This window comes from Pelmatolapia mariae, linkage group LG13 (assembly GCF_036321145.2).
Source record: "Pelmatolapia mariae isolate MD_Pm_ZW linkage group LG13, Pm_UMD_F_2, whole genome shotgun sequence".
Classification (NCBI taxonomy): Eukaryota; Metazoa; Chordata; class Actinopteri; order Cichliformes; family Cichlidae; genus Pelmatolapia; species Pelmatolapia mariae.
The window spans coordinates 16,450,698-16,478,570 of NC_086238.1; the positions used below are offsets into that span (position 1 = coordinate 16,450,698).

At 45.9% G+C, this 27,873-nt stretch overlaps 1 protein-coding gene across 2 annotated transcripts; it reads left to right on the plus strand.

Moving 5' to 3' along the window:
• The first annotated feature begins 1,967 nt into the window (after positions 1–1,967).
• On the plus strand, positions 1,968–27,679 carry jag1b (jagged canonical Notch ligand 1b). 2 transcript variants are annotated; one of them, XM_063491200.1, is made up of 26 exons: positions 1,968–2,276; positions 2,568–2,873; positions 9,433–9,484; positions 12,193–12,450; positions 13,010–13,070; positions 16,111–16,241; positions 16,352–16,471; positions 17,514–17,627; positions 17,718–17,831; positions 17,916–18,029; positions 18,499–18,545; positions 19,015–19,188; positions 19,617–19,767; positions 20,641–20,805; positions 20,883–20,996; positions 21,133–21,246; positions 21,406–21,519; positions 21,955–22,071; positions 22,827–22,854; positions 23,162–23,247; positions 23,840–23,953; positions 24,063–24,172; positions 24,854–25,093; positions 25,679–25,816; positions 26,024–26,165; positions 26,736–27,679. In XM_063491200.1, the coding sequence occupies exons 1-26, from the start codon at positions 2,220–2,222 to the stop codon at positions 27,209–27,211; spliced, it is 3,657 nt and encodes a 1,218-aa protein (XP_063347270.1). In that variant the 5' UTR covers positions 1,968–2,219; the 3' UTR covers positions 27,212–27,679. The 2 variants fall into 2 exon arrangements, with proteins under 2 accessions (XP_063347270.1, XP_063347272.1); XM_063491202.1 differs by lacking the exons at positions 1,968–2,276; positions 2,568–2,873 and adding an exon at positions 3,744–3,782 and having other exon boundaries at positions 26,736–27,676.
• Positions 27,680–27,873: the final 194 nt, after the last annotated feature.

Below are 27,873 nucleotides of genomic sequence, written 5' to 3' on the forward strand. Positions count from 1 at the left end.
TTGGCCTCCCCAGAGCCCAGACCTCTACATTATTGAAGCAATGTGGGATCATCTTTAGAGAGATGAATATTAAAGACAGACGACATCCAAAGAAGAGCTTTGAATGTCTTTCAGTGACATTCAAAGCGTTCTTTGGATGAGTTTCCCTGCAGCTTCGGAATGGGATCTACACCTGTCCTCAGAGGGAATGTCCTTCAGGTGGAGAATTATTCCTGAAGACTACTTAAAGAAATGACATGAAAGTTTGACTAAGAGAGTTCAGACTGTGCTGAAGAATAAAGGTGGTCATACTTGAAATATAGTGATTATTGCAATATTTGGTATGACTGCTACATACTTATATTGACTAATCATGCACATCCATTCATGTATGCACATATTTCAATAAATCACTGCACCTGTTTCCCATTTTTCTATAAGAAAATTTCTAAAGAAATAAGCGGTGGTTCAATTATTTTGCACACTCACACATGCCTCCCTATTCAAATACATTAAAGGGCTACCACTACTTACAGTGCTACCATGCACCAACCCTCTGTCATCTCAACACATCTCAACAAAATATCAGATAAGCTACATGTTTCACTGCACCTCGGTTACTTGTGGGGTTTAGATCAAAAATGGTGAGAAAACCCATGACCTTTCTGCTTATCAGATACAAACGGATACATCTGAGACATGCAATAGGCTCATAAACAGCTATAAAGTGAGATGGTGAAGTATTACATAGTTACTGATTGATGATGCTCCTCACTTTGCCAGTTTTGTGTGTTTCTTTGATTCTGACCCATTGAGTGACCTGTGTAATTGGTCCACACAAATCACTAACCACAGGGGCAGAGAGGGGAGGGGAGGGGGTGGGTGGTTTCCATCCTCTCATATCCACATGTGTACATGTGTATGTAAGGCACTCACCTATCCGGTTCACGGATTACCTTCTGGCAGAGATACACCTGGGACACGTTGCCCTTTGACACCAAAAGGACAGTGTGGTAATAACATCATTCAGCAAACTATCAGCGATTTTGAACCTTGAAGCTCTAAATCCAGACAGCGGGGTTTCCCATCTCGATATTATGCTTGGCTATAGAAGCTGATTGGAAACAGCTTTAAAATGTAAGTTACATTTCTTATGGCATGTCTTCCACTCTGGGGCACTGTTGCATATACTCCTAATACTATCAAGCTGCCACTTTTAGGTTGTTTAAAATGTCAGACAATTAAGTATTTCTGCCCATAAAGTGTGCTTTTTAAAAAAAGGCGGAGAGATTGAGCTTCTTTCTCTCTCTCTTTTTTTTTTTTACAGTGGAATTTTATGCTCTTTATCCAAGGCTTGTCTGACATACCATGCATTTGGAATCTGCCCTTGACTCAGCACTGGCCTTGATGCGAGCCCATTTTGCAGCCCAGATGATTTAGTATGTTCCTTATTGCTTCAAATATTGAAGGGGGGGGGTAAAACCCAGCCGAACTCGCTCTGTCCATCTTTTAAGCTGACATAAATCTTTATGAGGTAAAATAAGAGTATACACTGTGGTGAGAGTAGCGTTTAAATAATAACAATCGTTTAAAAACAGATAAAATCTAACGGAGAGGTGGGGAGGTGGAGCATGATGCGTGTCTTAAGGTATAATTCGTTTATGTTTGTGGCTTGTGCTGACTTATGAGCATCAAAATGACTTCGGGTCATAGATTATTTCCACTTTTATTTTTCCACCACAGCACTGCCAAAGAGTCCTTATGGTTATCCTCATAATAATGCGCGCGCGCGTGCGTGTGTGTGTGTGTGTGTGTGTGTGAGAGAGAGAGAGAGAGAGAGAGAGAGAGAGAGAGAGAGAGAGAGAGAGAGAAAGAAATATGGGGCAGGGCTTAGCGCTCATGAATATGAAGTTTGCAGGCTTGGACACTCCCTCGTTGCTGAACTTGTGTAGCTTTCTCCAACTCTGAGCAGCAGTCAGTCAGCAGTGAGCTCGGCCGCCGCATGGCTACTGTGTAAACTTTGCTCAACAACAACAAGTGGAGAGTGTAGGATAAACGAAGAGGCGCACAGGCTCGGAGAACCTGAGGGACGTACTAGGAAGGTCTATGAATCGGGAACCTGCGCTCCACTGACCAAATCGTTGCTCCCCACTCGTGCATGTTTAAACCAGAGGAGAGCTCTGGTGCCGTGTGTCGGCCAGACGATTAGTACAAACGAGTGGCAACAGCAGTCCGGAGGCATGATTTTGAGACGGGGCTCGGTGGTTGCTGCCTTTTTACTCTGCTTTCTCGCGAAGGTACGTGGATTGGTTCTTTTTTTTCCGCTGAAAACAAGCGGGAAAGGTCACTCAGTTCGGGCCGTTTGGATGTCCTCTGCTTTCTGCATGCGTGTCGCCTTTGAAAGTTCACAGCTATGCTAACATTACATGTAGGCATGCCTCTGCAAGACAAATCTCAACAGTTAGCATGCTGCGTGCGTAAAAACTAGCGTGCAAGTGGCGCAAAAGTGTTAAAAGTACAGCTTTTGTTTTTTTGTTTAGTCCCCTCCACACACAGTCCCATTGCACTCACTTTTCTGTCTTCAACAGGTGTCAGAGGGATCCGGACAATTCGAGTTACAAATCTTATCGATGCGCAATGCGAACGGAGAGCTGCTGAGCGGCGTGTGCTGCGACGGCGCACGGAGCGGCGCGGATAGAAAGTGCACACGGGACGAGTGCAATACGTTTTTTAAAGTTTGCCTAAAGGAATACCAGTCCAGAGTTTCCGCTGCAGGGCCCTGCAGCTTCGGAATGGGATCTACGCCTGTCCTGGGAGGGAATACCTTTTCTTTCAAGAGCTCTGTCAGGACTGACAAATCCAGGATAGTTTTGCCCTTCAGTTTTGCCTGGCCGGTGAGTGGAGACTCTAAGAAAGCGAGAAAAAAAATTTCCAAAGAGAGAAAATGTGTGTTTGCAGGGCAATTCTGCGCAATTACTGCCTGTCAATCATTCTTAACCCCCCTCCCCTCAAAAAATAGGAGAAAAAAAGGATAGAAAGCACAACAAACAAAGAGTGAGTTTCTCATTTGGCACTTGGTTCTCAGTGAATTGTCCCTTTGAGAAAGCGCCCCCCCTCAAGAAACCCCCCCATGTCTCCTCATTATGTGCGCTAATTGACCAGGTGCAGGCATTTTTGCACCATCAGGCCTAGACCTGTCTGCTTATGTGTAAGGTTGTTAAAACCGCGTTACATATAATCATAAAACCCGAGTTAGAATTTGGCTTAAGGGAGTGCAAGTGGGCAGATTATGACTTGTAGTTAATCTGAACTCCTGAGTCATCTAATCCAGTAGAAAAAAAGATGAAACATTTCAAGAAATCCACTCTTTTGTTGTTGTTGTTGTTATTATTAATGTGTTAAATGGGTTTGCTCCTTTCCTACCATTCCTTATGAATGTGTGCCCCCTTGTCTGGCCCGATTGAGTAGATTAAAAGAATTTTTAACTCTCAGATTCCCCTTGTCTGCCTTCCTGGCAAAGCTGGTCATGTAGCACAGTACAGAAACTCCAGGGTGAAAACCCACTTTCTGGTTTCCTTGAGTGTCAGCTCTTCTTCATTGAATAAATAAATGGGCCTGACAGGCCTGTGGGAGTGTTGCAGCTCTGTGAGAGGGAGATGATTTGCCATGCTGGAGCACATTTCTATGTAGTGAGAGAGAAGAAGGGGGAGAAAAAAAAAGGACTGTGCACAGACTGACTGGCCCCACAGCTTGGCCCGCAAACTCCTCTGCTGTGCCTGATGGGTGAAAGGCACAGTCTGTTGGTATGTGTTGTCCAATTACATCAAGGCTATTTTTACCTCAAACTTGATGGAGGTTCTTGTTGTAATTTCAGGCACTGCACGCACTTGAAAGGCCTCGAGGAGGAGAAGGGAAAAAAAGAAGTGGACTTTTCAATTTTCCCCTTTCATGTGGTTCATTGTTGTGTGCCTTACCTGTGAGGTAGAACAGATCATTTAAATTTGTGTTTTCCCTGCAATCTGCCAGTAAAATCATGTTCTCAGCAGGATGGTGTGCAATTTGATCTAGCTTGTACTTTTATTTGTTCTCCTCTTAGTCTCTGGCACCTCACAACTTTCTTTAAAAGACAAAGGTTTGTGTTTATGTTCACACTATGGCAACACTAAGTTAGTATTAATCCTTGCAGCCGGACTAGTTTCATCTTACTGGATAAAACCATTTCTACTTGGAAACGGCACATTGTTGACATTGAAATGCAACCCGGCGCTCTGCTCGCTTTCCTCACATTTCTCTTCTCGCACGCTGATAATGTGAATGCTTTCTTTCCAAACATGGCCTGCATGTTCTGGGCCTAATGAAGGATGTCCATGTCGTGTTTTAAAATGTCCAGATACATAGAAATATGCTGTTTTCTAAAAAAAAAAAAAAAAGTTCTGCACAATCCATCAGGTCACTTGTTTTGAACCCATATCTGTAGAAAACGGGAGTTTGGAGCTGCTCGCTAGCTTTTCCCATCCTTCACTTCAAGTGCTTTACTTCACTGCACATTAACAATTGTCAGGTTAGGTATGATATCACTCTTTGTCCTTTTCATCAGTTGATTGGCTGTTGTGGACAGATGGCAGTGTGGTGCAGTTGGGTTGTTGGGTACTCTGAGTTCATGAAACTCCCCCCAGCCCCCCACTCTTCTCTTTCTCTCCCTTCATCCTCTCTACTGAGCTGCATGAAGTTGGCCTCTTGTCCAGGCTAAGGGCTTTGTTTAAGTCACGCTCGGTTGGACCCCAGGCATTTCATCGCTTTAACCTTGCCACCCACGGTAACTGCGGCACTTAATGAGGCTACACACATGCGCTTAGATCAGGTAGGGGCAAGAGCCAGGCATCCAGCTGAATGACATCGGCTGCACATCTCTTTCAGAAGTGTTTCAGAGCCCCATGCAGGTCCTGGTTAATGTCCACCTCATGCTTGTGTCCCACAGAGAAGTGAGGGCCCTGCTACAGTGGCAAGCCGGGACAATAGTGTGCCCTCGGTGACTACAGTGAGGATTACAGAGCATAATAGATGCACTGCAGCTGTAATGCCAGCGCAGGGCAAGCAACAGGAAGCTGCAGTAGTAGACTCAGCAGTGATATAAAGGTTGGCTCTCAGGCATTGCCTCTCTGCCCACCTCAGCAATAATTTGCCTGTGTAACACCTGTAAAAGGAAAAGGCCAGAACTTTAAAATTGGATCAATCCAGTTGCTCTGGAGTCCCCTCCTCCCCGCCATCGTCTTTATCTTTTGAGCGATTCCTTTCCCTCGCTCCAGTGATGCCTGGATTTCAAAGTATCTTTCCATTTTGAAAAAAACCAACCAAACAAAACAAAACAAAAAGAAAACCTCTGGCGTCTCTGAGGCCTGAGACCCGGTGGTATCCCTGTTTTTGGGTTTTGGAGTGAGTCAGAGCAGTCTGAGAACCGGGATCAGGTGCGTCAAAGAACAATGCTGAGCTCGGTCGGACTGTGAGCGTGGGAGCGGTGGGAGTAATGACATGTTTGTAGTTGGCTCTGATGTGGCAGTTAAGTGCAAATTACTCAAGTGAAAGAGAGAAAAGAATGTTGTTGTTTTTTTTTTTTATAATAGTGTAATTGCTGTGTTTTGTCACTGCGGCATTACATAATACCCTCTGATGCTTCACTTCTTATCAGTTGCTCCCAGCTTCTTGGAAGGGAGACATGAATTGAAAATATGTATTTAACTGGAAAAGATAACCTGCACCTTTAATTTTGTTTGTTTCCCTTAATGGCCTGTGAACCTTGACAAAGACCGATGACTGCCTGCTTCTTTAAACACTTCGATATGGTTTTCATTCCTGGACTCGGGTTCATGTTTTGATTAAGTTTGCCTTGTGAGTAATCTGTTTGCGGTGCCTTGTGTTTTAGTTGGCGAAAGGTGAAATTCTTTTGGTCGGGGTGAGGTTCTGTTTGTACCATGGGCCGACGTACCTTTTAACAGGATACATAAACTGAGTCTCCATGTAACTCCTGTGATGAAAAAGTCCTGGGGAAACAATGCATTCCTTCCTTCCAACCCCAATCAGTGAAAGCCGGTGGGCTTTAAAGAAGATCACAAGAGTGGGCTTTTCAGGACTGAACCAAGGTTTGGTGGCAAACAGGGTGTGTTATTTAGCAGCCCCAATCATTGGTTAGATTGCAGGCTGATACCATGAAAGTGATTGACTCAGGAGAGCTGATACAGAAAGTCAACATGCCTTTGATGAAACTGTTTACATTTCCTCTGTGCTGACTGTAGGCCTAGACTAGTCCAATCTGTTCTGCCTTGCCGTTATTTAGACCTTTGACCTGTTCCATGAGACACCCCCCCTCCCCCTGTACTTTTTTTTTCATAAATTTCTTAGTAATGGTACATCAAATGGCTTCATTTTCAGAAAGAGGGAAGATAAGAGGGTGTGTGAGGGGAAAATTCCCCTACTGAGAGGATTCAGTAGTGTTTTTTGGCAAGTGAATGTGATTCGAACTGGAATGATCTTTATCGCTTATGCCGCTTGTCTGTTGGACAGTGCCTGCTTGGCCGGGAAAGATAAGAAGACATATGGCCACACTTATTGCACTTGGATGTGTGTGTCTGTGTGCAAGTGTGAGAGAGGGGAGGGGGTTAGAGAGTGTGCTATGTAGTTCAAAGAGGAGAAGTGAGTCAGCTGGGAGCCTGGGAAAAGTGAACCTGGCAGTGGCAGACGGTTCGGAGCTGATAACCGCCAAGGAGTTATGGAGTGTTGGCGAATGAGGAGCCAGCCAGTATCTCACTTTCTGGGAGCAGTTATTTAGCATGAAACTAAGCATCCCATTAATGGGGAAGCTACTTGTTGGATCAAGCCGCACTGACGTTTCACTTGATGTTGGGAACCTCGTGGTATAGAAACATTACGAGTGTGCCAAAAAGTGCAGAACAGAAAACATCGATATCGAATTTTTGTTTGTTTGTTTGTTTGTTTTCCCAGTTTTTAACTGCGAGCCCTATTAATCATGTTAATCAAGGAGTACTACACGATCACGTGACTGCATGATTGCATAGCTTCAAAAGCGTCCGTGTTCAGGCAAGTCTAATCATAGAAGATATGGGTGTGTAAGTGTGTGTGTCACGTTAAAGAATTTTTTCTGTGTATTTTTTTTGTTTGTTTATTTATTTAAGGAGTACTCCATTAGACTTGCCGCCTGTTAACGCCCAGTTCACTACAATGAGGGATTTCTTTCCCATCAGTCTCGGACGCAGTGTGAAATGTTGCTGTGGAGCAGGTGAATCCGGGCTTGTTGATGTTTTCACTTGGCAGGGATCCATTGCTGTTCCCTATTTAACTGCCAGTAGAATGATAACGTGTTGGCAAGTGCAAACAACAAAACAAAAACAGGGTTTTAACACAAAATCCTTTTTTTTTTCTCCACACATTAAATGACAAACACATCAAGTTAATGTCACCATGATTCGGAAATTCCAAAGATGCTTCTCATCTTTATTTATTTATCTTTCAGTTGAGTTCCCATTTTTTAGGATGACTTCTCCACGTGTGCTGTGGTGTCACATGGGTGATATCCCGATATTTCAAAAGTCTGTAAACATTTGCTAGATGTATCCAAGCGCTGTTCTTTACGCTGGAGTATTGGTTCTCTAATGAGAAGTCTACTCTTTTGCAACTGTGTCAAGTGCTGGTCACAGGAGGTGAATGACAACATTTACACAATACTACTTAATGCTTGAAGAGAAGCCAGAAGACTCTTGTTCCTACTGTTAAAGCAACTCTCTGTAGGTTGGGCCGTGGCTTTAGGTGATTAGGTATCACATAACTACTGACTCACTTGTTGGAGCTCTGCAGCAAGCGATTGCAGCCAATCGTGAGTCAGAATATACTGTAAAGGCTGTTGCTGATGAGCGCTGCATCTCAAATAATGGCTGCCCTGATTGCAGTGAAATACTGGCACGGGATGAGATGAATGTCTCCTGGAAAGATGGAAAGGCGAATGCCTGAGAAAACAAGGTGAAGCCATGAAAAAGCATCAGGAATGACTCATGCCCCCTTTTGTTCCTCTGTGGAAAGAGACCAGGGGTTTTCCTTCAAGCTGGTTTGTTTATCGTGAAGTCATTGCTGCGGCACAAAGAGGGCATGGTGGCCATGCAAAAAAAAAAAAAAATTATATATATCGGAAATGCCTCCAAGCATCGCTGCTAGGGCCGAGTACACGTGTGAATGTAACAAGTAGGTGTTTAAGTTGGATGCCCAAGTTAATGTAAGTGGATTACACCCTCTCACAGCCGCATGCTTTTTTTCTGGGACTCTGTCGTGTGCGCTCGCAGACACATTGTCCGATTCCCTCATAACTACAGCGCAGGGTGGATGTGTAAGCCGATATCGGTGTGAGCGCTACCGACCCTGAATCGGACAAAGCATTTTCGGCAGTGCTGAAATGTAGACGGGTCCTCCAGAGTGTAGCTCTCATTCAGTTTCTCTGTGGTTTCCCCTTTCTTGTATTTCAGTTTTTTCCCCATTTCACCATCTCTTACGCACGCTTTTTTTGTGTGTGTCCCATTTTTCTGCTTGTCCTTTAAAAAATAAAGTGGCGTTCCGAAGCACTTCTGCCTGGCTTCATCATAGCACGCCTATTGAAGTACATAAATTAGGATGAAACTGAAAACCCCACCTACGCTGCAAAAAAAAAAAAAAAGGAATCAACTGGCCTCTCACCACCGTTTTATAAACATGTGGAAAAACTGTATTTGGGGAAAAACTGTTTCTAAAGAGGGGCAAGGTTACAACGGCTAATATGAAGACAGATCTTTGGCTCTGCAGGCTTTTTCTGTGCGCTCTCTTATTTTTGACTTATGGTTGCTTTTTTGGCACGTCCAGCGCCGTCCTGCCGGGTGCGTGTCCACCTAGACCAGACCACTGCCCACTGTGTCTGCCATTCTAATCACAGAGACCTCCGCACCACCTCGAGCTTATCCTCTTAATCAGATCAACGGGACTATTGTTCATAGTTCACGTTGGTTTCTGTACTAGGCTTTGTTGTAGGCTAACCCGGTGAGAGGCAGATGAAACGTCATTGGCAAGGTTGGTGAGGTCATGGGAAATGGAAAAGTTCTGGGTTTTAGTCTCTTTTTTTTTTCGTAGGCGTTACAAATGTACCATTTATGACACTTGAGGAAAAACACGTTCCAGCCCTCAGAGCTCACAGATAAATGGGCCCAAGAACTGCAGCATTCCCGATAAAAGGGAGAACGTGTGAACCTCCTACGAGTTAGTTTGCATGGTCAGTAAAAAAACACAAGGGCACTACTGTGACGTAATTCACTGGACTTATCATGAAGTCTTTCAAAAGATTTCCCACTGAATCATTTTGTTTATGATGCAGGAACTCCTCCTCTCCACTAACGCTCCCTGTATGTCTTGTCTTGTCTTCCTCAGAGGTCCTACACTTTGATAGTGGAAGCCTTGGACTTCAACAATGAAACCAGTGGTAAGTATTTCTCCTTGTCTGGTATCTCCATCTTGCCTTCTGTTCATTTCTTCTTTTTTTTTCTTCTTTTTTTTCCTTTCCCCTCTGTCACAGCAGTGCCTGGGAGGAGTTTCGTTGAAGGTCAGGGAAGGAAGTTTATTCTTCCTGAACCCCCCTGCCCTCTTCCACATGGTCCACTGGGTGGTTTTGTGTGTGCGTGTGTGTTAAAGTGTGTTGACAGGTGGCTACAGGGAGGAGATGAGTTAAAGGAAGTAAGAGGAAGAAGATGGGATTGGGGAGGGCTGTCAAGACAGAGGACGGGTGCCCCCCCCCCCCTTCCCCCCCTTTTTTTTTTTTTTTTTTAAAGACAACAGAGCCACACTGCTCCCCCAATAGAAAAAACATTTTTATTTGGCTCATGACTGATGGCGGGTGCTGCCAGCCAGGGTCGGGGTCACACTGTCTCACTGTCACTGAGGCGTGAAACATAGTTCATCCAGCCAACCAGCTTGAGGCTTTGACTGGTGTGTAGGAGACTGAAGCCTCAGAGCTCTGCTCTGTTTGAGGTTAAAGTGACCTCTGGCCTGTGCCTGACCACAGGCATATAGGCGGGCTGAGCTCAGAGCATGTGCGGTGGAAGACTACTAGTCAATAATGTTTGGGTAAATGCCTTGAAAAATACAGATGGTCAATACCACAGGCGGGTGGGGGTTAAGATGATTATAAAAAGATGTTCAGCCACAAAAGCGGCTTTCTATCACCATGTAAAATGCTAGTGAACTGGAGTGAGTAGGACAAGTGACAAGAAGTAGACACCACTATGAGAGAGGAGGCGGCGCTATGTGGGCATTTTCACATGGGCAGAGTAAGGGCCCAGCGGGGTATCTGTGAAATATTGGTACTTAAACTGCTTGAAATTTTCAGAATTTAGAAGTCTGTATTTTTGACAACTCTGCCACTCTGAGACTTGAGCTGCTCTTCCCATAATTATGCGATCAACCTGACTCTAAATCCTGGTTCCTGCTGGGATTCCTGCTGGCTGGTGGTCAGCGTTGTGATTCCAGATGAGGGCAGGGCCTTATCCCGTGCTTGTTTATGTCTTTTTTGAGCTCAGCGAGGTTTCGGTCTTTTCTGCTGTATTTGCCGCTCCCCGGAGACCCATTAGGGCATCGGTGTGAAAAGCCCCCCGAATGTACATATGCGGTGCTGTTTAAGCCTCTGAGCCTCCAGCAGGCTGGCTCGAGGTTCTGTAGGCTTCGTGTGTTTTGACCGACATCGAAACAGATTCCTGAACAGAATAAAACATCTGGCTGAAGTTAAACACCTGTGTAAATGTAGAACCTGAATCGTTTAGTGTTTATAGCGTGTTTGAGAAACCAGTTTCTTCTTGCTTTTTTTTCTTCTTCTTTTTTAAAATTAGATTAAAAAAGTTCTTTTTTTTCTTTTCTAGCATGTCCTTTCTAAACTTTTTAAAGTTGGTCTGATTTATGTTAAGCTACGAGCCAGGCAGCAGGTAGCAAGGGCGTGCTACTCCTGACACTGCAGGCCAGCAGTCGGTAGAGAAATACCACACGGTTAATCTTTGGATTCCAGAGTACTGCGAAATATCACCGGGCACTGTGATTTCAGGACGCTGCCCTACACAACACAGCGCAGTAAATAAATAACAGCGGGCCATCCACCCGCCCCCCCGCGCTGCGTTGCATCATACTACACACAGGAGCGATTTACCTCGCGGTCAACTACCCCTGCTCGTGTGAGCGCAGTAAATGATGACTGACACATTTTTCATTCTCTCCCAGGTGGAAGATTTAGACATGGAGTAGCGAGCGCGAGTGAATGAGTGGTGTTAATGCGAAAGGGCTTGCATGTAGACGGTGCGGTGTCTGGAGGTTGGGGTGAGCGTGTTTGCTCTGCGAGCGTTGCTCTCGCCTCCGTCCTCTATTTGCCAGAGCTGTGACCTCTCCAAGATTGACTAAAACGCAGGTCTGTTTCTGTGTGGATCTTTACAATCAAAACATAAACTTGGTTCCCTCCTGAAGTGAAGATGGAATCTTCCAAGTGTTGATTTCAATACTTTTGGGTGCTGTTGGTGCCAAAAAAAAAAAAAAATGCATGTGAGGAAGGCAGACTGGAGGGGAAAAGTGCTGATGGCACACTGGCTGGCTTCCCAGTAGTGACTGTGGCGTCCTCGCACTGTAATTTACGGCGGCTGCAGTTCTGTCCTCGCCTGAGCAGATGCAGAGGGCAGCGTCAGAGACCAGCAGTTTCCTCAAGCTGTAAACCTGAGAATCACAAACCAACCATGCAGAGTTGGAAAGGGAAGCGTGAGAAAAAAAGCAGTTAAAAGTGCTCATTACCCGCATCCTTTTTTTTTTCTTTTTTTTTCCTGCATTTCATCCCACTACTTTTCTTCCTCTCCAGCACACATAGTTGCTTTAATTACATATAATCTGCTATGTAAGGGATCTTCTGCAATTTGTGTCAGAATTCTTGGTCCGGTTTTGGGCTCTCGCTGTATGATCAAGGAGCAAAGTGCAAAAGCCAAAAGCGTAATGTAGGATGCTGCATTCCACTGATGTTGGGGTTTTTTTGTTTTCTCCTCTCGGGCCCAAACATTTGATGAAACTCAAAAGAACCAGAACAGAAAAAAGTAGTATTTTTCTTTCCTTTACTATGAAATTCACAAGTACGACTGCTTGTGCTTCCTTTTTTTCCCCCCTTTTAAGGTGTAGATGGGAGGTTGATAGAAAAAGCCTCTCATTCTGGCATGATCAACCCCAGCCCGCAATGGCAGAAGCTGACGCACAACGGCCCCGTAGCCCAGTTTGAATACCAGATCCGGGTCAGCTGCGACGAGCACTATTACGGTTTCGGCTGCAACAAGTTTTGTCGGCCCAGAGACGAGTTCTTCGGGCATTATACGTGTGACAACAATGGAAACAAAACCTGCCTGGAAGGCTGGTCTGGACCTGACTGCAACACAGGTGAGGCCTTTGGTGAGATGGCAGCATGAAGTAATGGAAGAAGTCACTTTGAAACAGGAGAAAACTGCGTAAGACTGCAGGATTAGTCTTTATGAGTATGAAGGAAATGCTTTCTGTTGAATTGAATGACATCTCCGTCCCCCCCCCCCCCCCCCCCCCCTTTTTTTTTTTCTTTTTTCTTCTTTCCTGCTAGGAGTGTGAAAAAAATCTTATTTCCTCCAAAAAACAAGCCTGGGCAGTAGTCAGTTTAATAAGTGTCTTACCATGCCATGAGACTGCGGTTCTTAGACTGTCAGTCTGCTGATTTGTATGTCACTAAAATGTTGTTAAATGTTGATTGACTAACAGTTGTGGGCTGTGAAGAGGGCAACCAGGAGAAGTTAGAGATCCAGTGCAGTTTTGGCAAGGCATGCATGGTTGTCTGTAAACAGGTCTGATTGTTCTACAGACAGAAATGTCAAATAGCACTAATCATATTATTTGCGGTTAAAACTGCCACAGGCCAAGTGTGAATCTAGTCACCGTGCAGTTAAATGATTAATTCTTCCTCTTCTTCTAGCTATATGTCGACAGGGCTGCAGCACTGAGCATGGATCATGTAAGGAACCAGGTGGATGCAAGTAAGTGCTGCTTTGTGAGACTTTTCTGCACTTTTCCAAATGAAATGCCGACCGTTGATTGCCCAGTTCCCCTTCTTGTACATTTACACTACTTCCTGATCCATAGGATGTCAGCTAAGGGAACGTCCCTCGACCAAATTCCTCCATATTCCAAATGCCAACGCTTGCTCAAATATAACCGTTTGAGCTTCTGCAGTAATAAACTGTCAATAAACATACGTTTCCTCGTCCTTCGCCCTGCAGGGGAGGGATGTGTCTTTCGAACAAAATCCCCATACTCTGTGATTTTTGAGCAATTTCCTTGTAAAATGAGAGAGTTTTTTACGCAGCATGCACATTCTTCTCCTGAGTAACGAACCACAAAAACAAAAACTTTGCAGGTGCAAACAGCTCAGACACAGAAAAAAAAGAAGAAGTTTGCCTGCGGTGGGAAAGAGCCGCGTGCTTGCGGTGAAACACTACTGGTGGCTGACGCTAGATGTGTCTCTAGGCGCTTTTTGAAGCGAAAGGGAAAAGAGTAGAAAAATCTAGCCACAAAGTCGCAGTGACGTAAGCTGAAGGGTGATGATGTTTGCACATCAGGGGCCCGTGCTCAAATGATTTATTTTCACAGATTAAAAACAAAGCAAAAATACACACACGAGTGAAAACAAACTACCCAGAGCTGAATTATTTGCAACCTCTGGTAAAAAAAAGTGATTTGATTACTTTGCAAAATGTATGATGGTGTTCTCAAAATAAGTTATACCAATGTTTTCCAATTTATGTATATCAGTATGCTGATTATTTACCAGTTGTCATGTAATATCAGTTGGGACAACAGCTAATCTAAGCCTCTTTTCTTTTAACAGTCCAAATGTTGTTTTTCCCACAAAATATCCCAGTCTTCGCTCCTTTTGGACTGAGCCAGCCTTTTATCTTCTTTGGCTGGAATACCCTGCGCAGGGAGCCATTTGATTCAAGTGCCTTTACTTACTGTGGGGTGTGTTGCCAGAAGCCTGTGGTGGTGATCATTTAGATGTGTAGGGATCGTGTCCAAGCACCAGTTTTGACATGGCACAGATCTTTCTCTGTACATGTTTTTGGCTTCCCGGCCAACAGACTATCACTACCAGGGCTTTAACAGAGATGTAGGCTGAGCTGCTTGTAAATCTCTCGTGGAGCTCTTGTGGATGGGGGGCTGCCAGTCTGCGCAGTAGGGCTCGACTGCCACAGCCCTGCTGGAAATGTAGCTCTCCAAACGAGGGGAAGTGTTAAGCAGCGAAATCGTGTGTAACATTCGGATGAGTCTTAAAGTGTATTGTTTATGTAGCTAATGGCTTCCTAATGCTGTTTACGCGCGCAGCCAGAGGAAAAGCCCAGCACAGAAGGGTATCGGCGTTAGGGCATTGTGTGCGATCAGTAAGAGTCGACTCTCATCCTCATCCCGGAGAAGGGCCCCACGGCTTCCGGCTTTTCCCACAGTTGAGGCAATGGTTGCTTTCTTACTTGTCTGATTTGGCCATAAATCAAGCACAGGGATGATCAGGTTTGTTCATTCTGTGCTGCAGCTTTGTTGTTTTTCCCAAGCTTTTGACATCATCGAGTTTCATGTAATTGCTTGTGTGACTACTGGCAGAACAAGAGCCTGAATGTCTTTTAGTCCCTGTACAGGTGTGGCTATATTTAAAGCTCTGGGTTTAACTCTGTTTATATGCACTCCGCCAACAAACTCTCCAAGCAAGATCTACTGCTACTGTAGTCAGTGAGCAGTTTCCCATCGTTGGGCTGTTGCGGCGTCTCAAACAACTGCAGTACATAGCAACATTAGCTGCAGGCTTGGGCAGCCCCGTTGTCGCAGCAAAGCCGTAGCTTAATGACTTTAGAGTCTTTAGTGATACCCTGAGCGTCCGCTGTTGCTAATGGAGTAACAACAGTGCACCTGTGGCCTGCACAACAGTTTGAGAAGGCACACGTGCACTGCAGCAACCTATCAGATTCTCATGGGTATGAAATCTTTGTGCATCAGCAGAACTGCACAGTCTAATGTCACATTCCCCAGTAATTTGGCTGTGTAATAACTGTAAATGATTTGGGATCCTGCTGCGGGGATTCCAGCTCCACTTCTCATGGAGGGGGATTAGCACACTTTTAAGAATAGCCTCTTTAATCACAGACTGAGGTTTACTTAACCGCCGCGTTTATTTTTACAGTCCGTCCGTTTCTTGAGGCTAATCAGCGCGCCGCTCCCCCCCAGTCGCCCGCAGGGGGTGGGCAGGAGTGGGAGGGGGGGACGCTGCGTTTCCTGTCGCTGGGCTCCGCAGCAGGGACTGCATCGCCGCTTTGCCAGCTTTTTAAAGAGCTGATTTATCAACCGGGGCTGGATTGCCGTCTTAATTATGGAGCCGAGCAAGAAAGGGAGCAGCATTATCGGTGTAATTATGAACCTGGATATTTCAGTGGTCAGCAGGCTGTGTCCTCACCCTCGGGGCGCAAGTCTGACTTCTGACTCATGGGAACCAGGACGAGCAGCAGTGTAACAGCCAAGAAGGCTGAACCCTCCTTGTCTGCCGCTGCCAAGCCACAGGCGTAGTGATGTTAAAGGGAGCGTCTAGTCGCATGCTAATGTTAGCTGTGCTAAAGGTCCCATTGGAACTGTAATTTAGTGTGTTGGGTTTTTGTTTTCCTTGTTTAGTAAAATGCTAAATGCTCCTCTTTCGTCGTCGTCGGCTCCAAGTATTGTTTAAAGGCTGTTACATAAACACCCTGCTACTTAAAATTCATTTGCGGTCTTTTAAGATGCAGCCCAGTTGTGGGAGCCTGTTTGTTTCACGCTAGTGTGTACTTCATTAAGTTAAGATTATGGCTCAGTAGCTGCTGAACGAATCTGGAATACATGGAAGATTAAAATATTAACATTTTCAGGCAGTGCGTGGATTATCTGACCTCTTCTGTGAAAGTTGTGAACTTTTCTGAAGGCTGTGCGTCTGTCACTGTTTTTTTGGGTTTTTTTGGTTTTGTTTTTTTTAATTTTCTGCATCTATATCTCTGTGTTTTCTAGGTGTCTGTATGGCTGGCAGGGTCAGTACTGCGACAAGTGCATCCCCCACCCCGGCTGTGTGCACGGCACCTGTAAAGAGCCGTGGCAGTGCCTTTGTGACATCAACTGGGGCGGTCACCTTTGTGATAAAGGTTAATTTCCTTCTCTTATTTCAGCTGCGCTCACTGTAGGAGCAGCCATTGTTGTGCCCAAACAAACTGTGATCCTCCCCCCTCCCTCTTCTTTTTTCTCCTTCTCCCAGACCTGAACTACTGTGGCACTCACCAGCCGTGCCTGAATAGAGGGACGTGTATCAACACAGGACCTGATAAGTACCAGTGTACCTGCGCGGAGGGTTACTCTGGAGCCAACTGTGAGAGAGGTGAGTGTCCGTGTTGGCTATATCTTCCAAGCATTCTTACAGTTACAATAAATGGGAATGTTCTGGGCTCACCAAGCTTGCAGACAAAAGGTCAGAGGTGCCTTCAGTTTGTAATCAGAGGAGGCAGTAACTCGGCAATAATCTGTTTCCACTTCAGAGTAAGTGGCCCCCGAGTCAGGTAATCCACCGATCTTGATCTTTTGGGGCCTGTCATCCTTCTCTCCTCGAGACAGATGGGGTGTGTTGCTAAGGTTCAGCTGTTGCAAACACTTACCATGGAGATGATGGTTTTTTTTCCTCATTAAATCTGAGGCTCACAGGGTGCTGACAGCTTAACTGCAGAGATGTCAGGAAACCATGCCCCTCATAACAGGAGGTCTGCAGACCGGACGATACGTTGGGCTATTGTAACCAGGAGGCCCCAGGGTGCGAGCGCTGCATCCCTTCCCTCCTCCCCACAGCATACCGAGGAGACGTCCGCCGATCACCTCAGACTGCCGAGTTATTCCTTGAGCGAATCATTAATTTTTTTATTTGTTTGGTGTTCACTCATCCTTAACTCATCTGTAAAGGAGGTGCCGCGACTGCCCCCTCTCCCGCTCTCCCTCCCGCTACTCTCATCTTGTGCTGCCTCTCAGAAGAAGAATGGCGGGGAGTCAGAGGGAAGTCACGGTGCATTGGCCGGGTCAACTTAGCATGAAAGATGATTTCCTGGTGGTGTAGTCTGCCTGGGCGGGTAATGAGAGCGAGAGAGAGAGGGGGATTTTTGAGCGGCCTTTCGGGGCAGAGGAGGAGGTTTCAGAGGTGAAGGAATGACTTGATCGTGGACGTGTAACAGCTTGGACCGCGGGTAGAGGGCTCATGTTTCTAAGGGATCAAAGTCAGAACCTGAATGTGCTTTTTCAGATCATGATTTGTTTCAGTATCAATAAAAATAATATATATTCTGTTAGCAGGCGCAGTGGCAGAAATATTAATATTTGTGATGCTTAGTTTGTCATTAAAACAACAAGGATTTTTGTTTTGTGATCTCTCTTTGTAGCCGAACACGCCTGTCTCTCCAATCCATGTTCGAATGGAGGGAGCTGCTCAGAAACCAGTCAAGGCTACGAATGTCAGTGCGCACCAGGCTGGACCGGCCCCTCCTGCACGATCAGTAAGCCTGAATGTGTGCACATTCTTAATGTCAGTACCTTTTCACAGAAAATATCCTGTTGCTTACACGAGACCCTCTTCTCTTGCGCAGATGTTGACGACTGCCTTCCCAACCCCTGCAACCATGGCGGTACCTGCCAGGATCTGGTTAACGGCTACAAGTGCCACTGTCCTTCGCAGTGGACGGGGAAGACTTGTCTAATAGGTGAATCACGCACCCTCTCTACACCACTTCACAGCTGTCGGCAACACGTGTGCATGCCACTAACCGCCTTCTCTCACCCTCTAGATGCCAACGAATGTGACAGCAAGCCTTGCGTCAATGCCAACTCGTGCCGCAACCTGATTGGTGGATACTTCTGCGAGTGCCTCCCTGGTTGGACGGGTCAGAACTGTGACATCAGTGAGTCTGAATTCTGTCAGCAGCGGCAGCTGCGGGTCAGGATGTCTGTCCAGCTCCTGTCGCTCTTTTAGATATTTCAGTTCCTTTCATCGTGTACATGCTGCATAGAAGCTGTAACGTGAAGGTGTTAGGGAGAGTTGGACAAGTGCAGTCCTCCTTTTTATTTTTTCCTCCTGCAGTATAAATGAATCTGCTTTATCATTATGAGGCCTGTGTGTGGCCAAGGCCACGGTGATTAAGGGTGGCTCAAAACAATCGCAGGGACTAGTTTCACTTGGCAGCAGAGGGGATTGCTCAATACGCTGTTTTGCAGCCACATCATCCAGCTCACATGCACAGCACTCTCCAGCTCCGACAATGTTTTTAAAGGCCCCTAGCATGGGAAACTCAAAGCACAGACTTGTTTTTAAAGACAGACTATTTAGTTAAGCTGTTCAGAATTAAATCTCGGATTTGTTTTCATGTGCAGATATAAACGACTGCAAGGACCAGTGCCAGAATGGGGGAACTTGTAAGGTAAGGTCAAAAACCCATCTCGCTTTATCTGGTATTGCTGGTTTGCTTGCCAACTTGTTTGCTTTATTGTGTCTCTTTTGTCAAAGCCAGAGACATTTGCAGCGGTTGTATAAATAGCTGCCGTAAACGGTTCCCTCCAAACCGACAGTGGAATTGTTGTGGAATTCCTCTGAAATCAAATCTGAGAGGAGTGGGTTCAGAGGGGTTTCTGAGGGAGGGGCGCGCAAGTTTCTCGACCACACTAGATAGAATTACCATAAACATTATTGCGTTGAGCCCGTGCCAGGAAAATGTGTTGAAATAATTGTGTAGCTGTGATATTTACCCCCCCGTCCTGTTCATTCTGTGCCCTGGTTTGACAGTTATTGTTTGGACCCCACCCTTTGAAAGCAGTTAATCAAATTTGTGGCTGTGCGAGGTTAACTCCGGCTTCTCTCCCTCATACTCTCTTTCTCCCTCTCTTTCTCAGGACTTGGTAAACGGCTATCGGTGCACGTGCCCGCCTGGGTTCGCTGGCGAGCACTGCGAGAGGGACATCGACGAGTGCGCGAGCTCGCCGTGTCTGAACGGCGGCCGCTGCCAGGACGAAGTGAACGGATTTCAGTGCCTGTGTCTGACTGGCTTCTCAGGAAATCTCTGCCAGGTGAGGCATGACTCCCACCACTATCCCACACCAGTGCGTGCAAGCATCTTCCCTTTCCTCATTCAGCGTTTTTAAGCCTCTCTTTGCTAGCGCTGCCTGTATCTTTTGGGTTTGTTGTAAAGTTTTCCTGCCCCACCCTCTTAAACGGCTGTTGTTCCACAGTCCTACTTTTTTAAAAAGGGAGTGCTTTGTTGAAGCTGCTCCTGGCTACAGTGGGATACATTCCTCAGCGCTGAAGCCCAGACTCAGAGGACGGGTCCTATGTCTCTGGCTCGTCCCCCCCCTCCCCTCCTCTGAGCGCTGTGCGTGTGTTGTTTCCTGGCACAGTTTGTGGGGAGGATGCTGTGGGTTTTGCTCTGTTTTCTGTAGCAGAAACTATGTCAACTATCAGGTTCATTACTCTCTATTCAAAACCTTTTCTTCCATAGCTGGATATTGATTACTGCTTGCCCAACCCGTGTCAGAACGGAGCAGGCTGCTTCAACCTGGCCACAGACTACTACTGCGCCTGCCCAGAGGACTACGAGGGCAAAAACTGTTCTCACCTTAAGGACCACTGTCGCACCACCACGTGCAAAGGTACGTCTCCTGATGCAAGTACTGCAAGCTCTTTGCCCCCCCCCCCAGCGAGGGGCCTGAAAGGTGATCTGTGCACTGTGATGTTGTATAATGCTGAATAAGGCCAGATATTCACTATTTGCCTGGATACTTTGCCCACATTTTTCCCCATGAGGGCAATACCTGTATTTTAGTTTCACTCAAAGTAATTTCTTGGCCAAGGTGAGCAGGGTTTTTTTTTTTTTTTTTGTTCAGCTCTCTTGATGATGGCCCTCCCCCCCTCTCCTCAGCAAAGCTTTTCCAATGATTCTTCCCTGAAAACCTGGCAAAGGGCTGATAGCACCGTGTGTGTTCTTAGTAATGACTTGGTGGGCTACCTCTTCTTTTCCCCCTCAGTGAATGCGCACATTTCTCTCTCTTTCTCCCCGTCTGTGTAATTGAGTGAGTGGACCAACCACAGAGTCAGATACCAGGCGAAAGATTCTTTCTGCTCTTGGCAAGAATTAAGTGATTACAGGGGAACAAATTCACCCAGCTCACCTAACCTGATCAGACAGGGGGAAAGGAAGGGATTTCAGTTCCGAGTAAAATAGATCAGAATGAATTGCTTATGAAAGCATAACAGCTTATCTCTGTCATTCTTTTTATTTGCCTTTCTTTTTTAACAGTACTGTTTTTCCTCTGGACTTTTTTTTTTTTAACCACATGGGCATTATATCTGTAAAGGCCTGTTGCCCTTTAGATCTGTCGTAATGTGTCTTACATCCCTTCTTGTTTATGGTAAACATGGGTCATAAGGCAAAATGGGACCTGGTTTAAGGCTTATTTATAATTTGCAATAAGCCTTTCATAAAGTCATTGGTTTTACTATTTAACTTGATTGCCTCTCTGCAGTGATTGATAGCTGCACGGTTGCCGTGGCATCCAACAGCACACCAGGAGGAGAGCGTTACATCTCATCAAACGTTTGTGGACCTCACGGTCGCTGTCAAAGTCAGGCCGGGGGCCAGTTCAGCTGCGAGTGCCAAGAGGGTTTCAGAGGCACCTACTGCCACGAGAGTAAGGACAGAGTCCAAATCTACAACTGATCACAATGTATCACGTCATAAATCTAACACATCTCTTGCCATTTTCAGACATCAATGATTGTGAGAGTAACCCGTGCCGCAACGGGGGCACGTGTATTGACAAAGTCAGCGTGTACCAGTGCATCTGCGGTGACGGCTGGGAAGGCGACCACTGCGAGATCAGTGAGTACGATTGTTTATCCTGCAACCTCAAAACAAGCTCACACTTCCTTCATGGTGCCTGTCGATTCATCTTTCAACACGATGTTTGTTTGATATGCCGCACATAAATCACGCTGCTGTCTATTGTTGCAACCAGACATAGATGACTGCAGCACCAACCCCTGTCATAATGGAGGGACATGTCGAGACCTGGTGACGGACTTCTTCTGCGAATGCAAAAATGGCTGGAAGGGAAAGACTTGCCACTCCCGTAAGCTTTTTTTTTTTTTCTTCTTTTTTCTGCTTTTCCACACCCGTGTAGACTGTCTGTGCAGGCTCATGGTATGTGCTAATGGCTCTTTGTAATTACCCAGTATTTTCTACATTGTGCTGAGTGTCATGTAAGAAAGACTGTCCATGCACCCTCCAGGCGAGAGTCAGTGCGATGAAGCCACATGCAACAACGGAGGCACCTGCTATGATGAGGGTGACACATTCCAGTGCAAGTGTTCCCCGGGGTGGGAGGGAACGACGTGCAACATAGGTGAGTCATCCAGCTTGGTTTAATGTTTCATCTCTGCACGCACGCACACGAAGAAGTTTGCTTTATGGGAGAGCTCCGTGTTGCGTCAGATCTTAATCAGATCTGTCAGATCTGCGAGGTCCACAAACAGTTTTTATCCCTTCGTTCTGTCAACGCTCCCTCCCTCTCTCATCTCGCCCATTTCTCTTTCTCCTTTGAGTGCTGACAGACGTATGCTTAAAATGCCTGATTGCACTGACAGTACACTTCAAAGTCAAAGAATATAGGGGGTAAAAAAGGAAAATTAAGGCTGTCAGGGAGAAGAAGAAAAAAAAGCCCAGTCAAAGGCAGTCTTCTGAGTTGGGTGGAGGTTCATGATTGTGCTGATGATCCTCTTGGTTGTTTGGGAAAGCTCACTGACAAAATCAAACTTTACCTTTCTCTCTCTGTTCTCAGCCAAAAACTCGAGCTGCCTTCCAAACCCGTGTGAGAATGGAGGTACCTGCGTGGTGACAGGGGATTCGTTCACCTGCGTCTGCAAGGAAGGCTGGGAGGGTCCCACATGCACCCAAAGTAAGAAAGGGCGGCGGGTGGTGGTGTAATAGATAAAGGTGGACAGTTACTGCCATTAAATTATGATAAACATTGTGCTACCTAGTGCAAAGGTGAAGTCCTGCATCTGATTAGAGCAGACTCTCCCATCATCTTTTGATCTGTAGCTTTTTTTTTTCTCCTCTCCCCCTCCTTCCTCTTCTTTCTTCTCTCCCTGGCTGCTGCCGGCCATGAGAGGAGAAAGCAAAGGAGGAGGGAGAAAAGGGCTCAGGAAAGTGGAGACAGATGTTTCTCCCCCTTTCTGCTAGCTCAACACGCGCCCCTCTCATTCGTTGCATTCCTGTCCAAACAGTGACATGTCTGCTTGTTCTAGAGCTCTCCTCCTCCACTTCCCTGATTTTATATATATATATATATATATATATCATCCTCCCCCTTTTTCTGGGATCCCTGCCCTGTATGCATGCACTCTAAAACATGAATTCCTCTTGAAACTTTTTTGGACGGGAGGGAGAAGGTCGGGATGGAATTATGGGTGTTGCCAAGGGGTGGGTGGGGGGGTGGGTTGCATTTTTGAGGGTGAGAGTCGACCCAGTGTTGTTAATAAGGCATCGTGATCAGGCAGCGCTGAGTCCGGGCTCAACCGGCCCAACACGCCTCTGCACACGCAAGCTCAGACGTGCTCTTGCTGTCATGTGCACAAAACATGAGAACGATCAACATGCTCACTGCTCTCGTCTCCCTCCCTCCCTATTCTATTTTTTTTTCTCTTTCAGATACCAACGACTGCAGTCCACACCCATGGTAAGTGGAAGCCAAACATTTCCTGCAGATTTAGACAGATGTAAACAAGCTGCTCCTCCTTGTGTGATAGTTTCTCACCTGCGACGCTTTCACTCTCTGCTGGGAACCAGGCATACACCCTGCCCCTGTCATTCCTGGGATGCAGTCGGTTAACTCTGTTTAGTGAACTCCCTAACCCAAGCACACTTGTCCAAAACAAAGAATAGGAGTGATTGCTTTAATTATCTTTGAGAAATTGTTCAGTTGACTGGTGAGAAAATTCCAGACTGAAATTATCCCCCTCCCCTCTCTCTTTTTTTTTTTCCAGCTACAACAGTGGAACTTGTGTCGATGGGGATAACTGGTACCGCTGCGAGTGCGCCCCAGGCTTCGCTGGCCCAGACTGTCGGATCAGTGAGTATTAACCCTGCCTCCAGAACGTCCCCCTGATCGCAGTTTGAGCAGTCAGTTAGAGCATGCCCGGGACCATCAGTCACTCCAAATGGAAGGTCTAGTCAGCCAATTATCTTTTCATTGGGCTTCAGGCCAGGCTGAGCCATTTTGGTGTCACTCCACCAAGCCTCGCTGCTTTCCCTGGGGGAAACCAGCTTAGCAGGCCAACGGCTAATCAGCCATGCTCTCTGACACTGATTACACAGATTGTTTTCCCTCTTAAAGGCTTTCAGATGGCCACATTCTTTCCCATTGCAAACCCTTTGTTCGTCTAAGTCCAGCCTTTAGCTCCTGCATACCTGCTAATGATGCTGCCTAATAAGACCAGGGCTGGCATAAAGCATGTTTGCTTGTTTGTTTGGTTTTTTCTAAGTAATCATTATTATTATTATTAACTGGTTAGTATGTACTGTTCAAATGATGCACAGCCTTAGTGAGTTTAGCCTAGGAATTAGACTTGTGTGCAGACTGAAATATTTGAATGCTGTGTGGCTGTGCTCTTTATGCCACAAAGGAACCAATTCTTACCCCTGGCTTCTCTCCACTGTGGCAGATATTAATGAGTGCCAGTCCTCTCCATGTGCCTTGGGCTCCACCTGCGTGGATGAGATCAATGGATATCGCTGCCTATGCCCACCAGACAGGACTGGATCCCACTGCCAAGAAGGTAGCAGCCTCCACATGATGGGGAAAACAACCCCCAACAAATATGAAAATGAAGGGGGAAAAAAATAATAATTGAAAATATTTCTAACAATGTGACTGCTTTTACACAGTTACAAGAAAGCCTTGCTCCGTTAATGGACACGTCACCCCTGATGGAATGAAATGGGATGAAGACTGCAACACTTGCCACTGTTCCAATGGGAAAGTTGTATGCACAAAGGTAAAGTATTTATGAATGCTCGGCACACCTGTGAAGTCTATGTCATGCTTCCGAATGGAAGAAGTGCTGCAGAGAACTGCACAAAATGGATCACGTTGATGTTTGGTGTCTTGTTTTCCATGAGAAGGTGTAGGCAGGGCCACGACATTCTGTGTCACTGGGTGGAGTTGGCTCGGAGTGCCAATTTCTTGATGCAGTTAGTTGTTTAGAACACGAACACACACACCGGTTCCCACTAAGGGACGATTGGGTGAGTTAGACAGTAGTGCTGTCATCATCATGGCTGTCTAACCGCTAGATGAACATTGGTGGCTTACTAGTGGAGCTCACCTCGGCAAGAAAATGCATCCTAGGATTGAAAAAGATCTGGGAGATGCATTTAAAACTTGGCCTGACATCACAGTATTGTTTGTTTGTGATACATAACAATCTCTGACATGCAGTGGAGACAAATCAATCTTTGGACAGCTGTTACCACTGGTCCAGTTTTTTGTTTTTAGACATTCGTACAGTGTGACTCATCCTCTGGAGACCCCGAGTAGTAAATTAAATACAAATCTCTTCCACAGTTATGCAGGTGTATCTGGGGATACGGCAGCGACAGTTTGAAAGTGTTTTCTACTGTATAGTGTACTCAGTATAATATAAATGTATCAATGCTCCTATGTTTTTCCTCTCCAGATGTGGTGTGGCCCGATGTCATGCAAACTGGGTGCCAAGGGCCGAGGCGAGTGCCCTTCAGGCCAGAGCTGCATCCCCCTCAGGGAGGGCCACTGCTTTGTGAAGCCCTGCATTGAGCTGGGAGAGTGCTGGCACTCCGACCCTCCCCAGCCCCCCACCAAATGCCACCCCAGCTCCACTTACCAGGACAACAGCTGCGCCAACATCACCTTCACCTTCAACAAGGAGATCATGCCTCGAGTGAGTTACCTAGGCACCAGGGAGGAAGAGATTGAATTTAACAGGTTTTGGGCTCGTTTTCCATCCCTCCCCTCCACCAGCAGTCTTAAATGAATGGGAGCAGCAAACTGTGAAAGATTACCCATTCCTCCAGGGCAGAGAGACTCCTTAACAATTCAGCCATGTATTTAAATGTGCTCCATGAAGGAGTGGGGGAAATGTGGGAATATTTCTCTCGGAGCCTTGTCTGCATACCAGTTTTGTTCCTGAGACTGAGGCATTCATGACTTTTTAGCTTCTGCCAATCCCAATCTTAAACCAACCACATGGGGAGATTAATTTCAGGATGATATGGATTTTGAGCTGAACAGGACCACTGGCGACTCTGTCACCACATAGAATGATCACTTGCCAGTTGCCTAACAAGCATGACAGCAGATAGTGACAAGCATATGAGTTTGCGGTCTTTAATCTAAATTAGGTGGATAGGATGTTGGAACATGCTGCCAAAATGCAGCCTTGGCTCTTCTTTTTTTCTTCTTCTTGATTGCCCTTTTTTCTCCCTTTTTTCCCTGTGTTTGTTAACATTTGCTTCATTCCCTTCAGGTCCAGGGCTTGACTGTGGAAGGAGTATGTAAGCAGCTGAGGAGCTTATACGTGGTCAAGAATTTCTCCTTGGAGCATTCTGTGTCCATAACCTGTGACCCCTCATTCTCAGCCAGCAACGAGATCCACGTCTGCATCGTGAGTACTTCCTTCCACTCACTCTGCCATGTTTGGCTGCTTCCATTAAAGCACACACAAAAAAATGCTTTTGATTTATAACCTGCATCGCAGAGTTCTTGCAGCTGCAGTAGGATGTGTTATGGACGTAGGGTTGAGTTTCTGTGGCTTCAGTTTACAACAACTAAACACTTAAATTTCACACCTCGCTTTATTCTTTGCCTTTAGTCGACTGACGACCACCGCTTGGACGGGAGCCCCGTTAAAAAGATCACAGAAAGGATAATTGACCTGGTTAGCAAGCATAACGGGAACAACACGATCATCTCCGCCATCGCAGAAGTGCGTGTGCCAAGTCCCAGCAAAACTGGTATGAACTGAAACTATTTGTTTGATTGTGAAGTTTTCCACACTTGCACACACCTGCATGTGCTGAAATGGGTGGGAGGAATTTTTTCAATTTTTTTTTCTCTAAAGATCAGATCATGAGATAGAGCCAAGCCCTAAAAGTGACAACATAGCTGCACACCAAAGAAAAAACATTCCATGTATATGTAAACTGATTCCTTAGCCTCCCACACGACTCATGGCAGTTGTGATGGAGCTTAAAAAGAATCTAGCCAGGATCTTCAATGGAAAGAGCAGAGCTGCTTGGCTACATGGCTTTAGATTGGCTCGCGGTACAACTGGCTGGACTTTTAGTCAGACTCCCACTTGTGTTCACCATCCATCAGTACGGTGACAGCAGACTGCTGCCACAGCCAAGTAGAAGCAGCCTCTTCTTCAGCTCCAGGCTTGGAGGTCAGGTTGTTCAGGCAAAAGCGCTTTAATGACTGAGCTAGCTTGATGCATTAATACAGAAATCCTACTATTCACCGTTTGAGTCAATTCTTTTTTATTTGTGGTCTCTTTCTGACTTGTCATTGTTTTCTTCTACCAGATTACCTAGTGCCCCTTCTCAGCTCCATTTTCATTGTCATCTGGGTCCTCGTGCTGGTCTCCATTTTGCTGTGGTGCATGCGCCGGCGGCGGAAACAGAGCAACCACAACGGGACATCAGCGACCAGCTCAGAAGACAACACAACCAACAACGTCCGGGAGCAGCTTAACCAGATCAAGAACCCTATAGAGAAGCACGTGGGCCTCACAGTGGCCATTAAAGACTATGAAAATAAGAACTCCATCATTGCCAAAATAAGGACAAATCATCCCGAGGGAGATGAGGACGACAAGGAGAGGCACTTGCAGAAGGGCCGCTTTGCCAAACAGCCAGCATACACACTGGTGGAGAGGGACGAGAAGGCGACCATCTCCAATCCCAACTCAACATCCAAGCACGCTAATTGGACTAACAAACAGGACAATAGAGACTTGGAGACAGCAAACAGCATAAACAGGATGGACTACATTGTATAGCAGACAGCTGTGTTGCTGTGCAACCTAGCCTTACACCTTCACACCCAGGTGGTGGGTGAAACTGGGGGAGCTTTGGCATGTGTAAATAGTCATGTCAGTTGTGACCCCCTCCTCCCCCTCAGTATTTTCAGATATTTCCCCGTGCTAATTTAAGTTTTGACAAGCTGGCTTACACTGGCAGTGACAGTTGCTTTGGTTGGCTGGAAACACAAGGCACTGGTATACATTTCACTGTAGAACTAGTTGCAAACGTGTCCTCCTATGCATTTCATTTCCCCGTTTCCTTTTTTTTAGCGGACACATTTAAGGGGCTCCTGGTGTAATTGTTGTACAATGAGTTTAAACTACCCGACGTGTTCAACACTAGAGCTAATTATTTTTAGTATGTGTTTGAATTTTTTCTAGTTCTATTTGGAGGAAGTGCTTTTTCAGCTTTAGACTTCAGCAACTGTCAAATGAGACAAAAAAAAAAGATCATCTTTATTATTTATTTTTATTTTTAGGGTTGGGTGGGGAGGGAGATGAAAGGGGTTCGATGTCAGCAGTTGCTGTCAATATGAAGAATTTATGTGACAATTTAGAACGTGTAGATATGTACATTTTTTTTTTTATTAATCATTGTGTATATTTGATTTATTAACTTAATAATCAAGAGCCTTAAG

What these genes read in the sequence shown, in the direction of transcription:
- jag1b (XM_063491200.1), top strand. Translation starts at nt 2,220, where the DNA reads ATGATTTTGAGACGGGGCTCGGTGGTTGCTGCCTTTTTACTCTGCTTT. An exon ending in TGGCCCAGACTGTCGGATCA is followed by an intron (nt 23,248 to 23,839) that starts GTGAGTATTAAC and finishes CCACTGTGGCAG; the next exon opens with ATATTAATGAGTGCCAGTCC. An exon ending in GGAAAGTTGTATGCACAAAG is followed by an intron (nt 24,173 to 24,853) that starts GTAAAGTATTTA and finishes TTTCCTCTCCAG; the next exon opens with ATGTGGTGTGGCCCGATGTC.